Source organism: Prunus persica, chromosome G4 (assembly GCF_000346465.2).
Source record: "Prunus persica cultivar Lovell chromosome G4, Prunus_persica_NCBIv2, whole genome shotgun sequence".
NCBI lineage: Eukaryota > Viridiplantae > Streptophyta > Magnoliopsida > Rosales > Rosaceae > Prunus > Prunus persica.
In genome coordinates, this window is record NC_034012.1 from 9,280,786 (window position 1) to 9,294,506 (window position 13,721).

Genomic DNA, 13,721 nt, shown 5'->3' on the forward strand with positions numbered 1-13,721 from the left:
AATTCAAAACCCTAGTCAAGCGCGAAGAATGTTTGAGACAAATAGAGGATGGGAAGGGCCCTGACAAAATATTGTTGCTGACATTAAAACTAATCAAATTCCTAGTTTGTTGGAAGAAAGAAGATGGAATTGCACCCTGAAACTGATTGCTTGACAAATCCAGTTTCTTGATACTGCTGGATGGTAGATAAAGTGGTAGTTCTCTAGAAAGAAGGTTATAACTCAAATCAAGGATCTCAAGATGTTTCAGGGATGAGAAGAATTCAGTTTGAAGTGATCCGTAAAGTGAATTGTTTGAGAGATTCAAGTGGGTGAGATGTGTGAGATTTCCAAGTGGGGGAAACATACCTCCTTTGAGCCCCTTGGAGGGTAAGTGCAAATGGGTAACCCAACCATCCTGATCACAAGTGATGCCTTTCCAATGACAACAGTTAACCGAAGTCCAGTTTAAAGTAGGAGAAGCTAATGTGAGGGTGAAGGACAAGAGGGAGCTGCGCTCAATTTGGTTGCATGCATGAATATATGTAGAGATAGTCGAAGAGAAAAAGAGGATGAGAAGGAAGTATGAACCATTGGGTTATAAGGTTGTATGGCTAGCTTTTGCTTCTTCTTGTATTTATATTGCTCACAGCACATAACTTACGTACTCGCGCGCACACACACAGGAGCAACGAAGGGCAACTTATTTTCTTTTCATCATGTTAATCTTCCAAGTTCCTTCCCCAAATGAAGGCACCTACCTGTGAAATATCACATGGCAGACATGTAGCAGTCATTAAAATAGAAGCCTTCTCTATAGGGCGTTTGAAAAGAAAATAGAAAGCTTTGAATTGTGGTGAGCAGAACGTCGAAATTGGGGGGTTAAAGTGCTTAATATTTTTAAAATTTTCTATTTATTCATTCCATCCGTCAACTAAATGACCCCACATCAAGAAATAGATAAAATGTAGATTGATGTTAGACTAATAGATAAACGTTTCTGATCGACAACACACGATGCAGCTTGAAACGCCACGCGCCTCATGCGATGAAGAGAACGCGCCTCACGCGGCGATCTTTTCCAGCGACTTCTCTCGACTACCTCCTGTTACGGCGACGACTACTCCACCTAAATTTGTGTTCAGTGCTCTCCAACCTGAGAACAAACTGGAATCAGTGGGAACGAAGCGGATTCGAACTACGGAGCCAGATCCCAACTCGTCTGGTGATATGGCGACTGATGTGGGCTTCGGCTCTCCTCCCCCTGTAACCTTGAATTTTAGGGATTCGGTCTTGAAACAAGGTGGACATGGCTCTACCCGAACTGGGCTTGGGGGGATGGCGGATGATAAATTCACGATTGAGGCTGATGACTTTATCGTCTCAGAAGGTGAAAAGGGACCGAGCATCATATTTTCTGAACAGGTTAAAGAGCGCCTCTACAGACCTTGGCGAACCTCAATCATCATCAAGCTGATGGGTAAGTCTCACACTTACAATTTTGTTCTTGCCAGGCAGCATAGATGGGGTATGATTAAGGGCCCTTGGAAACTAATTGATTTAGAGAATGGATTCTTTATTGTGAGATTTGTGCTTGAAGAGGATATGAAAGCTATTCTATGCGGTGGCCCTTGGGTTATTGCTGGCCAATACCTGGTTATGCAGCGCTGGAAGCCTAGGTTTGATCCCCTTGTGGAGCAAGTGACAAGGATGACCGTTTGGGTCCGGATTATTGGTCTCCACGTTGAATGGTTCCGCCCTGAAGCCATGCTACGCATTGGAGATTTACTGGGCACCACATTCAAGGTTGACTCCAATACTGTTGCCCAGGTTCGAGGGAAATATGCCCGAGTGTGTGTGGAGATTGATCTTACCCAACCCCTACAAGCCTTCGTGCAGGTGGAGGATAACTGGTATGGTTTGGAATATGAAGGCATCCATTTGGTGTGCTTTGCCTGTGGGTGCTATGGCCACAACAGAAACGTTTGCCCCTCAGTGATTAAAAAACCGCATACTGAGAATGTTCAGAATACCACCCAACCCATGGATGAAGGGACACCGAGCGCCTCTCCCCTCCCTGTCAATAAGGCAAGCTCTGATGCCATGCCTCAGGATGACCCCCACGAGTCTTCAGGTACTTTAATAGGACCTTGGAGCCTGGTCCAGAATAGGAAGGGTAAAAAGCCCTTTAAGGCCAATGCTGACCTGAAGGCCAAGATGCTTGCCCCCAAGCTTAAGGAGCCTAATGTTGACCGTGGTGCTTCCCCTGCTGGATCAAGATTTGAAGCCTTGGATAATGATAAAAACAGAGTTGATTCTCATGCTGCTATTGGGAATGTTGTTGTTGAGGAGGTGTCCCAAATACAAACTGAGACAAATGCTGGGCCTGCTAAACCTTCCAAGGCTAAGGGTCGGTCTAAGTTGAAAGGTAAAGCTCGCCAAGCCCTGGGAGATATCTCAAACGATGGTGTTGTTGATAAGCCCCAGATGGGTATTGAAAATAATATATCTTGTGCCTCCACTACCAAAGTTGGCCCCGAGTCCCGTTCTGAACCTAAAAGGAAACTTAAAGGTGTTGTGGCTGGTAAATCTTCGGGCTTCCAAGTCAGAAGTATTGACTTCCATGAAGCCACCCTGGGAGACGTTGTGGCAAGCTTGAAATCTAAGCTCCCCAACGCTGGTAAATCTCCGCCTCCTATTTTAGCTGGGGTTGAGCCGCCTGATCCTGGTCCGACTGAAGATAAGTTGGAGGATATCCCAGGAGATAAGATGGATGATGACCATGGAGAAAACTCTGCCCCTCAGATTACTATTAATTTGGATGCTGCTAGACTGAAAAAAGCTATGTTAGATGTTAAGAATGGAGTTGTTGGTGCTGCTTCTACTTTGGTAGAAGTGCTGAACGCTTCCAGTCAGTGAGGTTTTTTCCTCAGGTTCTTGCTGCCACCTTCCTTCCCCATCATCATGATTATGGTCTGGAATGTAAGAGGCGCAGGGAGTAAAAATTTCCCTGGTATTATGAAAGATCTAGTTAAAATTCACAAGATTGATATTCTTGTCATTTTGGAGCCTAGAATTAGTGGCAACACTGCCCTAAATGTTATTAAGAAGCTTGAGTTTTCGAAATTTCATGTTGTTGATGCTAATGGATTTTCAGGGGGTATTTGGATGCTCTGGAATGAGCATGTCTCCTGTGTTGATATTGTTGCCTATTCTAGGCAGTCTATAACAGCTCTCATTAAAATGAACCACATTGATTGGCTTTTTACGGCAATCTATGCGCACCCTTGCCCTGGCACCCGTAAAAATCTTTGGAGTTATTTAGATGGGATTGCTTCGGCCACTAACCTCCCTTGGATGATTGCTGGTGACTTCAATGAGTTGGTTGACAATTCTGAAAAATGTGGTGGTAATCCCATTTCTCATGGGAGTGGCCTTGTGGATTGGATTGATAGAAACAATTTGATTGATCTTGGTTTTATTGGTGCTCAGTTTACTTGGTGCAGGAAAAATGAGAATGGTGTCCTCACTTGGGAAAGATTGGATCGCAGTCTGTCCAACATTAACTGGAGACATCAATTTCCCGAGGCCTTTGTCAGACACCTCCCTAGAGTCAAGTCTGACCATTGCCCCTTACTCATTAGCCTCCAGTCTGCTTACCTCCCCTGTGCTACTGCCAAACCTTTCAGGTTCCAAGCCATGTGGCTCCTGCACCCTACCTTTCGCAGCTTTGTGGTTGATAAATGGGCTAACTTTACTGGAAGTATCCTCCAAAAAACTCAAGCCCTTTCCTATGCTCTCACTACTTGGAATATGGAAGTGTTTGGGAGTTTATTTCGAAACAAGAAGAAGCTGCTGGCTAGAATTGGCGGGATTCAAAAAGCCCACTGCAGAAGACACTCCCCTTTTCTGGCTGATTTGGAAAAAGAGCTCACCAATGAATACCAAGCCTTGCTTGACCAAGAAGAACTTTTTTGGTTACAGAAGTCAAGGAACACTTGGCTTAAAGAAGGGGACCGTAATACCAAGTTTTTCCACCTGTCTACCATTATTCGCAGAAGAAGGAACAAGCTGGAGGGCCTCACTAATGCTCAAGGTACGTGGACTAACAATAAAAATGAAATGGAGTCTATCATTGTGAACTACTTCAAGAATCTCTTTGCTGCCCAAACGATGAGATACTCTAATGCTGATCTCCCCCAGCTTTTTCCTAGCTTGGAGGACTCTGAGTTGGCGACCCTCAATTGTGACGTTAATCCTCAAATCATTAAGGATTGTTTGTTCAGTATTGGCAGTCTTAAAGCTCCAGGCCCGGATGGATACCCTGCTAAGTTCTACCATGATTTTTGGGATCTTTGTCAGGGAACCTTTGTTGAGTTAGTTGCTGGTTGTTTCTGCTCTGCAAGCATCCCGGATGATCTAAATGACACGCTGATTACCCTTGTTCCTAAAGTGGCTAGTCCTAGCTCTGTTGCCCAGTTAAGGCTTATCAGCCTTTGCAATACGTTGTACAAAGTGGTGTCTATGATCATTGTTCAGAAGCTCAGGCCTCTCATGCAAAAGATTGTCAGTCCTGCGCAAGCTAGCTTCATCCCTGGCAGGCAGATTGTTGACAACATTATTGTTGCCCAAGAGGTCCTTCATAAATTCAGAAATTCTAAAGGCAAGAAGGGGTTCATCGCTTGGAAAATTGACCTCTCCAAAGCCTATGACAGGATTAACTGGGATTTCATCTATGATGTGCTATGGGAAATTGGGATTAGAGGCAAACTCCTGGTTCTTATCATGCAGTGCATCAAGTCGGTCAGATACCAAGCCATTCTCAATGGTGAGCTTACTAGAAGGTTCTCTCCGAATGCTAGGATCAGACAAGGTGACCCCCTCTTCCCTTACATTTTTGTCCTATGCATGGAAAAACTTTCCCATATTATCATTGAACATATCTCCTCTGGAACCTGGAAACCTGTTAAGGTTGCTAGAAATGGCCCTGCTATATCCCACCTTTTCTTTGAGGATGACCTCATTTTATTCGGGGAAGCCTCTATCCACCAAGCTAAGCTTATGAAGCATTGCTTGGACCTCTTTTGTGGTGCCTCGGGTCAGCAAGTTAGCTTTGAGAAATCTAGAATCTGCTGTTCCCCTAATACTGAACCTGGAATTGCTGCTTCTATAGCCAATATTTGCGGGTCTCCCCTCATGGATTGCCTTGGGAATTATCTTGGTGTTCCCTTGATCCAATCTAGAATTACCAAGGATACTTACTTTGGGATTGTTGACAAAGTGCAGCGCAGATTAGCCTCCCGGAAGAGCCACACTTTATCTATGGCAGGGAGACTCACTTACTTGCAAGCTGTCACCTCTGCTATTCCAATCTATACGATGCAATCGGTTGAGCTTCCTATATCTACTTGTAACCAGCTTGATAAGATTAACAAGGATTTCTTGTGGGGTTATTCGGTGACCAAACTAAAATCCACCTTGTCAACTGGGACACTGTTTGCCATCCTAAGAGCTGTGGTGGGCTAGGTCTAAAAAAGACCCATTTTATGAACCAGGCCCTTCTTGCCAAGACTGGTTGGAAACTTATTCAAAAAAAGCAGGGTCTTTGGTCCGAAGTTCTCAATGGCAAGTACCTAAAAGACCAAAATTTGCTTGCTGCGCCTAATCTTAAATTCCTAAATTGCTCTAGTACTTGGCGAGGTATTCTTTTTGGGACTCAACTCGCCTCCAAAGGTCTTAAATGGAGAGTTGGGAATGGTGACAATATGTTGCTTTGGAAGGATAATTGGGCTGGCTGTGGTCCTCTGGAGAACTTCACCACAGTCCCCCTTACTGCTGATATGCTGGACTGGACCGTGAGTGTTTTTCTCACGGAGCAAGGGTGGAACACAGACTGGCTTATGGGCTGCCTCCCCTTGCATGTGGTGCAAAAAATCCATTGCATTTTTGCAGGGTTTAATCACACTGAGGCGGACTCTTGTATATGGAAGCTCACCTCCAATGGTGAATTTTCTGTGAAAACGGCTTACCTCTCCTTGTTTACTGAGGAGACCAACTATACTTGGAATTGGGATATTATTTGGAAGCTGCAGGTCCCCCCCAAGATCAAAACCTTTCTCTGGCTGTTGATTCATGGTAAGCTCCTAACCAATGTCCAACGTGTGAGAAGAAACTTAGCTTCCAACTCCAACTGCCCTTGTTGCAATGGCTCCATGGAGTCCTTGGATCATCTCTTTCGCAGGTGCAGTCATGCGGCTAAAATGTGGAACTCCATTGGCATTCCCAATCAAGTTGCTCACTCCTTCTCTATGGATTTTAAGGACTGGCTCTTCACCAATATTAAAGCTAGTTTCAGCTGCATGCAGGGTATCCCTTGGTCCTCCCTGTTTTTGGTTGCCCTATGGTTTTGCTGGAAATGGCGCTGTAAGAAAGTTTTTGATCTCAACTTCTCTCCTCCTCCCTGGCCCCACATTCCGATCATCCATTTCTCCCGTGAATGGCTGGTGGCTAACAGATCCAGGAACTCCAAGCTTCCTAAACATGTTCTTAAACTTCACTGGTCTCCTCCCTGTGTTGGCTGGTTTAAGATTAACGTGGATGGTAGTTGTATGGGTGAGTTGGGCGCTATTAGTGCTGGTGGCATCATAAGGAACGATGCTGGTGTTTGGGTCAAGGGGTTTGTTACGAAGCTGGGATGTGGCAGTATCCTAGAAGCGGAGCTTTGGGGAGTCTTCAGAGGCTTGCTCCTCACGTGGAACGAAAGTATCCGAAGAATTCAGATGGAATGTGACTCTCTCACTGCTGTCTCTCTTATTAATGGAGAAACTGGAACTAACCACCCCCTTTCTAGCATCATCCATTGCTGCAAAGACTTGCTCTTGCGTGACTGGGAGTGCACCATCTATCACATCTATAGAGAGCAAAACTCTGCTGCGGACCATATGGCTCACTTGGGTCAAAATTCCAGTTTGGGTTTTCATGTTATTGATCTTCCTCCTCCTATTGTTAACCTCTTGGCTAATGACTCTTCTAGGGGAACCACTGCGAGGCTTGTCCCAGTGTAGTTCTCCTTTGTGTTTTTGTCGGGCTTAGGCCCTCCTTGTAACCAAAAAAAAAAATAGATAAACGTTTCTTGCTCGTACAAAAATAGATTACCCCACATCAAGCCCAACAAGATTACACCTGCTTAACTCTGCTTCACGCAACTTAACAACTACTTATTATTTAAAATGACCGCCTACCCTCTCTTTTTTTATTTGTTTATAACATTTTATTTTTTATTTCATTTTAAAAAAAATTGGTCACATGCCAGAAAATTGGATGGAATTTGAAAATTTAATGACAATGAAGAAATTGGATATTTATAATGAGTTTGAGGACTAGATTGATAGACAAAATAATTCAGGAGGTTAAGTTTGATTAGAATGATAGTCTGGGGGTAAACAGCTGAAAATTCATGATTTTTCTTAAATACATTGAAGAGAGGTTCTTCCAGCTAATGTAGCCAAATTGTAGACCACATTAATTAGGTCTAAAGAGGGAACCACTACTTTGAAAAAGTTGGAAGATTGCCTTAGATTACCGTCCTTTTCTTCTTCCCGAAGTGTCATGTAATTCTATCCAATTTTACATGGCAATCTATGATTGATTGGGGATAACAAAACAATACTATTCCCTTTTTATACAAATTTTTCTGCAAGATGAGAGGATCAGACAGACCTCCTTATTTCAAAGCATGTGCGACGACTCCAAGCACTTTGCCCCAGTGGAAGGCAACCACTACTTTGAAAAAGTTGGAAGATTGCCTTAGATTACCGTCCTTTTCTTCTTCCCGAAGTGTCATGTAATTCTATCCAATATCGCAATCTTCAAGCATTCCCGAATTCTATAAGCTTGCTTGGTCTAGTTTATTCTGATTAAGTGTCGCATATACGACATGCCAGAGATGACCTCAGATTGACAAGAGCCATGCCTGATCTCAACATTATTAATTGATGCTATGTTCCTATTCATTTTGCATTGCTGAACCCTCATATCGAATTCATTCAATAGGATCTGCCACCGTCTGTCAACTAAATCTTGGACTGGAGTGAAATGTCACAAGTATGTTTTTTATATAGTTTAATTTGAAGAATATATGGTATGAAAAGAAAAACAAGACATATTATTATGAGAACAACCACAACTACTGGAGCTGTAAAATATAAAGTACAATCTTTCCTCTAGAAACTAGTTTCTTTGCAACATTAGTTTCTAGATTTTCTTCAGCGTTCTTGTTCTAATTAGTGTGTTTGGTTAGTCTTTGGTTGTCCACAAGTCTTAGCGTATTTCCTTTGCACACCGGTTCCGAGGGAGCGTTAACTTTCTTTCATATAAGCCATAGCCGCAGACACTTTATATCCTACACCAATACTGGGCAATTCACAAGACTAGGTTATGTCTCCTTTTTCTTATTCCAGACGGCACATAGTACTTCCAATTATCATTGGCTATATAACATATGGAATTATTATTAGCATTCCGAAGTAGTAGTCATCATGCACTCTTTCTTTTATTTATGTATTTTCATTCATTTGGGATGAGTGCATGATGAATACTTTGTTGTTCCAAAAACAGCTTTTTATTCTTTAGTATATTCTATACGGAATATGTTCTGTTTGGCAAGAGAACATGTCCCTGCATATATACAGAGTCTTGTTACAAAAGAAAAATTTACTTGTAAATAAAAGTACAATCTAGCCTCTAAGCCTTCTTCTCATGTGCACTGTCATCATCACATAGAGCCTATCTTGTATATTGTCTACAAATTGAAAATACGCGTATCTCCATGTCTTCTTAATAATTAAAGAACCACAGACTCCCCAAAATCCTACAATGAAACCTAGCACGACAAAAATATAAAACCATGGAATTTGATGCTCATTGTCCAAAACTAGGTAGTTCTTATTATCTATATTGATGCTCTTGTTTAGACACTCATTTGGAAGTGGAGAACCACAAAGTTTTGGGTTCCCCTTAAAGTCAGAAGCATTCAAAGTTTGGAGCTGAGTGCTTGTTGGGATTGGTCCTTCGAGATCATTGTATGAGACATTAAAAGATTTTAAGAAACTGAGGCTGGCCAATGACGACGGGATTTGTCCAGACAAATGATTTATAGAGAGGCTCAAATTCTCTAAATTTTTTAGGTTAGATATTTCGTCTGGAATGTTGCCGGAGAAGTTGTTGATGCTAAGATCCAAATTGTGGAGAAGACGCATTTGGCCGATTTCAGAAGGTATTCTGCCATTAATGTGATTGAGAGATAGGTCTATTGTTGGTGCGAAGTTAGACAACCTGTGAGGGTAAAAAATTGGATTTTGGTCTGCAGCAGTGAAGATAGGCAATTCAAGATAATCGTCTACTACTTGAGCTGCAGTAGGTTCATGCACCAACCTTGGCAGTCCACAAAGTTCTTTTGGAAATTCACCTGAAATTAGGTTGTCAGCCAAGCTTATGCAAAAGAGTTTTGGAAGAGTTCCCAAAGAACTAGGAATTGGCCCTGTAATTCGACTACCTTTCAGAATCAAGATCTCTAGATTCTTGAGTTTGGATAACCAAAGAGGCATTTGACCAGTGAACTCACAATAATACAAACTCAGAAATCGAAGATTTTGGAATCCATCAAAATCAACCATACCACCATCAGCTGGCATTTCCTCGCCTTTAAATGAGTACGAGAGGAGGAGTGTTTGCAGACTCTTGCAACGCATTAATATCTTCATTGCCCCAGTGACATTGGTTAAGCCGCCAAGCGAGAGTAAGGACAAGGATTTCAATGAAAGAATCTCAGGTTGTATTTGTCCTTCTATTTGATTTGCACTCAATCGAATTGCTTTTAGGGACCGGCATGAGTAAAGGCTTATTGGCAAGGTACCGATGAACTGATTCCTAAGTAGGTCAAGCTTACTAAGTTGACTAAGTTTGGAGAAATTAAGAGTGGAGATATCTCCTTCCAAGTTGTTGGCTGCCATATGTATTTCTATAAGGTTTGTGCAATTCATCAAAGACAGAGGCAAAGAACCTTCTAGATTGTTGTAATCAAGAGCTATGAGTTTCAACTTGGAGAGCTTCCCAAAATGGTGAGGGAGCACGCCACTCAATTGATTAAAGGAGAGGTCAAGGATTTTGAGGTTGGTGAGGTTGGCAATTCTATCACTAATGGCTCCATATAGTGAATTAGAAGGTAATGAAATTTCTTCAAGTTTTGTAGCATTATAGATATCTTTTGGAAGTAAACCTGAGAGATTATTGTTACCAGCACGAAAATTTTGCAGTTCAGAACACTCTCTGAGCCGACCAGAAATGTTACCGCTGAATTCATTGGAGGAAAAATCCAATACCTTAATCAAGTGAGAAGATTGGAGACAAATAGAGGATGGGATAGACCCTGACAAGGTATTGTTGCTGACATTGAAACTAGTCAAACTCCAAGCTTTTTGGAAGAATGAAGATGGAATTGCTCCATGAAAGTGATTGCTTGATAAATCCAGTTTCTGGATATTGCTAGACGGTGGATAAAGTGGTAGCTCTCCAGAAAGAAGATTATAGCTCAAATCAAGGATCTCAAGACGATTCAAGGACAAAAAGAATTCAGTTAGTGATCCACAAAGTGAATTGTGAGAGAGATTCAAGTGGGTGAGATGTGTGAGATTTCCAAGTGATGATGATGAAGGAAAAATACCTCCTTTGAGCTCTTTCGAGGGTAAGAGCAAATGGGTGACCCAACCATCCTGATTACAAGTGATGCCTTTCCATTGACAACAGTTAACTGATGAAGTCCAGTTTAAGGGAGAAGAAGATAGAGTGAGGGTGAAGGACAGGAGAGAGTTGCGCTCAATTTGGTTGCATGCATGAATATTCGTAGAGATAATGGAAGAGAACAAAAGGATAGGAAGGAAGATATGAGCCATTGGGTTATAAGGCTTCATGGCAATAATTTTAGTTTCTTCTTGTATTTACATTGCTTACAGGTTTGGATATATATAGACATGAGTAAGTAAAGGTTCTTTCCTTCCTTTTAGCCTGAAAATGAAATCTTCATCAAAAGGCAAATCATTAAATTGAAAACCGAGAATTGGGCAAACAACCATACCCACACAACACAAATATCCAAACCCTTATATACGTGGAAGAGAGATTTCCACACCCTTATGTAGGTGGAAGAGAGGTTTCCACTAACGAAACCAAAGCGAAGACCTTGTTATTTTAAAGTCTAGCATTGACTCCAAAGTAGTTTCGTCCTCAAGCTATAGCGCTAACTACATATATATACACACACACATAGGAGCAACTAAAGGCAACTTATTTTCTTTTCATCATGTTAATCTTCCAAGTTCGTTGCCCCACATAAAGGCACCTACCTGTGAAATATCACATAGCAGACGCGTAGCAGTCATTAAAATAGAAGCCTTCTCTATACGGCGTTTGAAAAGAAAATAGAAAGCATTGAATTGTGGCGAATCATAATTAAATTGAAAACTGAGGAAGTGGCAGAAGGCCATAACCTCACAAAGAGAGATTTCTTCCACTAACGAAACCAAAGCGAAGACCTCTTCCCGGCACTTGAGATGATCATTATGTGATGACCACGCGTGGTTGAAGACTCAGCGATTCCATTTCCGGGAAATGAAGATCTTAGAAATTAAGATTGGCTGAAATTTCATTCTAGGCTTTTGAGTGCTGATCATGATTCAACAGCTTGCCTTCGATATGTGATACCCGTGCATCTTTCATGTGAATTGAAAGTTCCAAGTCGTTTTCTTGTCGATGATTTTTCAAAGAACAATTGATTCCAAGTTCCAAATTGTAAACCACATTAGGTCTAAAGAGGGGGCGGAGATGAGAGGACCAGACCTCATTATTTCAAAGTCTTCGACGATTCCAAGCACTTTGCCTCAGCGGCAGGAAGGCAACCACATTGAAAAAGTTGTCCTCCTTTTCTTCCCTGAAGTGTTATTTAATACTATCAAGTGTCGCATACGGCATGCCAAAACATGGACTGAGATTGACAAAAGCCATGTGCTTGATCTCAAAAACTTCATTTCTATAATGCTATTGTATGCTTGCCAAATATATACAAGTATAATGCTATTGTATGCCTTTTCAGTAGTTTCTTTTTAAAAATTTTGCGATTGTGTCCTTACAATAGCATTTACTAAACCATGTACCATTGTTTTGTGAATTTTTAGTTCCTTTAGTGAATTTTCTTACAATAGCATTTAATAAACGATGTATTGAAGAAACACTAAAATGGTTACTTAAGAATCAACGGTGAAATGTTTTTCTGATTTAAGTGATTTTTTATTTTTTTGCATAGATGATTTATCTATTTATCTATATATATAAAGCAAAAGGCAGAGAATGGTGAAACATTCAAAATACCAGAAAATGCCTTTGGTTAATGCAAACATTAAGAATTAAAATTATTAATTAAATGAGGATAATATGGTAAATTCACAATTTTTCATATTAAAAAAATTAAAATTAAAAGAAAATTCAGATAATGGATCCTATTTTTATGAAACACAACTATCCATTATCTTTTTTAATTCTAAAATAAATTTAAATTTTTTAAAAAAAAGCCTCTCGCAGGCGCAGAAGCGCTTGCAGAGAGGCTAGTATATATAAAGCAAAAGGCAGAGAATGGTAAAACATTCAAAATACCAAAAAATACCATTAGTTAATTCATACATTAAGAATTGAAATTATTAATTAAATGAGGATAATATGGTAAACATTTGTTCATATTAAAAAAAATTAAAATTAAAAACAAAATTAGATAATAGGTCTTACTTTTATGGAACATAACTACCCATATTATCTTTTCTTAATTCTAAAAATAAAATAAAAAATAAAACCAATTAGCACATGTGTGAATGTGAGCATGTGCCAAGAGGCTAGTAAATAATAACGATGAAAAGGGTCATACAAGTGTTCCTTATTATACAACTTTAGTTGAGAAAGACTCCATGTATGTGAATGTGTGTGTAGGGTAGGAGCAATTAAATTAAAAAGTAGAAGGGAATCTAAGAGACTGTTGCTTCATTAATTCATCGGCTAGCCATCACTGCTAATGGATAAAGTGGCAAACAACCTAAGCTACCTAAACCCCCACCGGTGCATAGCCTCGTTGGTCTCGCCGTGGGGTTGGGGGAGGCGCTGGCGCACTACATCAATGCTAAGCGAAATTGATACTTAATAAGGAAAACGAGTGTAAATTGGCCAAGTATGGGATTTTGTATATTGTGTGATTGGTTGTTCATTTGCCAATTTCTCTTTTTGTAATGATGATTATAGTATGATGTGTTTGCAATAATTGCAATATTGTATTGGATGGTCATGGTAAATTAATTAATTAGTTGGACTTCTTCCAACATTAAGTGTTGATAACTTTGCAGGATCTTTCGAGGATCCTAGCTAGGACTGTAAATTGGTCGACTTTGGATAAGATATATTTGAATCTAAATCCGAATACATTTATAATCAGATTTTTGGATTCGGATTGTATTCATACTATCGGATTGTACTCATACTATCAGATTATACTTATCAATTCATATTCGTTACGCATTTAATTCAAATCGTGAAAGGAACCGCCCCGAATTTTCTCAAAATCCGAGACGAACCCTTTGGAATTCCTGACATCACTCCGGTGCCAGGCCCACTTACTAAAAACCGAGACTTCCTGCCGAAATTTCGGCAGA

At 40.7% G+C, this 13,721-nt stretch overlaps 1 protein-coding gene across 2 annotated transcripts; it reads right to left on the reverse strand.

Annotated features, from left to right (window-relative positions):
- LOC18780503 (receptor-like protein 2) lies at positions 8,453–10,952 on the reverse strand. Of its 2 annotated transcripts, XM_020561445.1 has the most exons (2): positions 9,533–10,952; positions 8,453–9,445 (listed from the first exon to the last, which is right to left on the reverse strand). In XM_020561445.1, the coding sequence occupies exons 1-2, from the start codon at positions 10,944–10,946 to the stop codon at positions 8,715–8,717; spliced, it is 2,145 nt and encodes a 714-aa protein (XP_020417034.1). In that variant the 5' UTR covers positions 10,947–10,952; the 3' UTR covers positions 8,453–8,714. The 2 variants fall into 2 exon arrangements, with proteins under 2 accessions (XP_020417034.1, XP_020417032.1); XM_020561443.1 differs by having other exon boundaries at positions 8,453–10,952.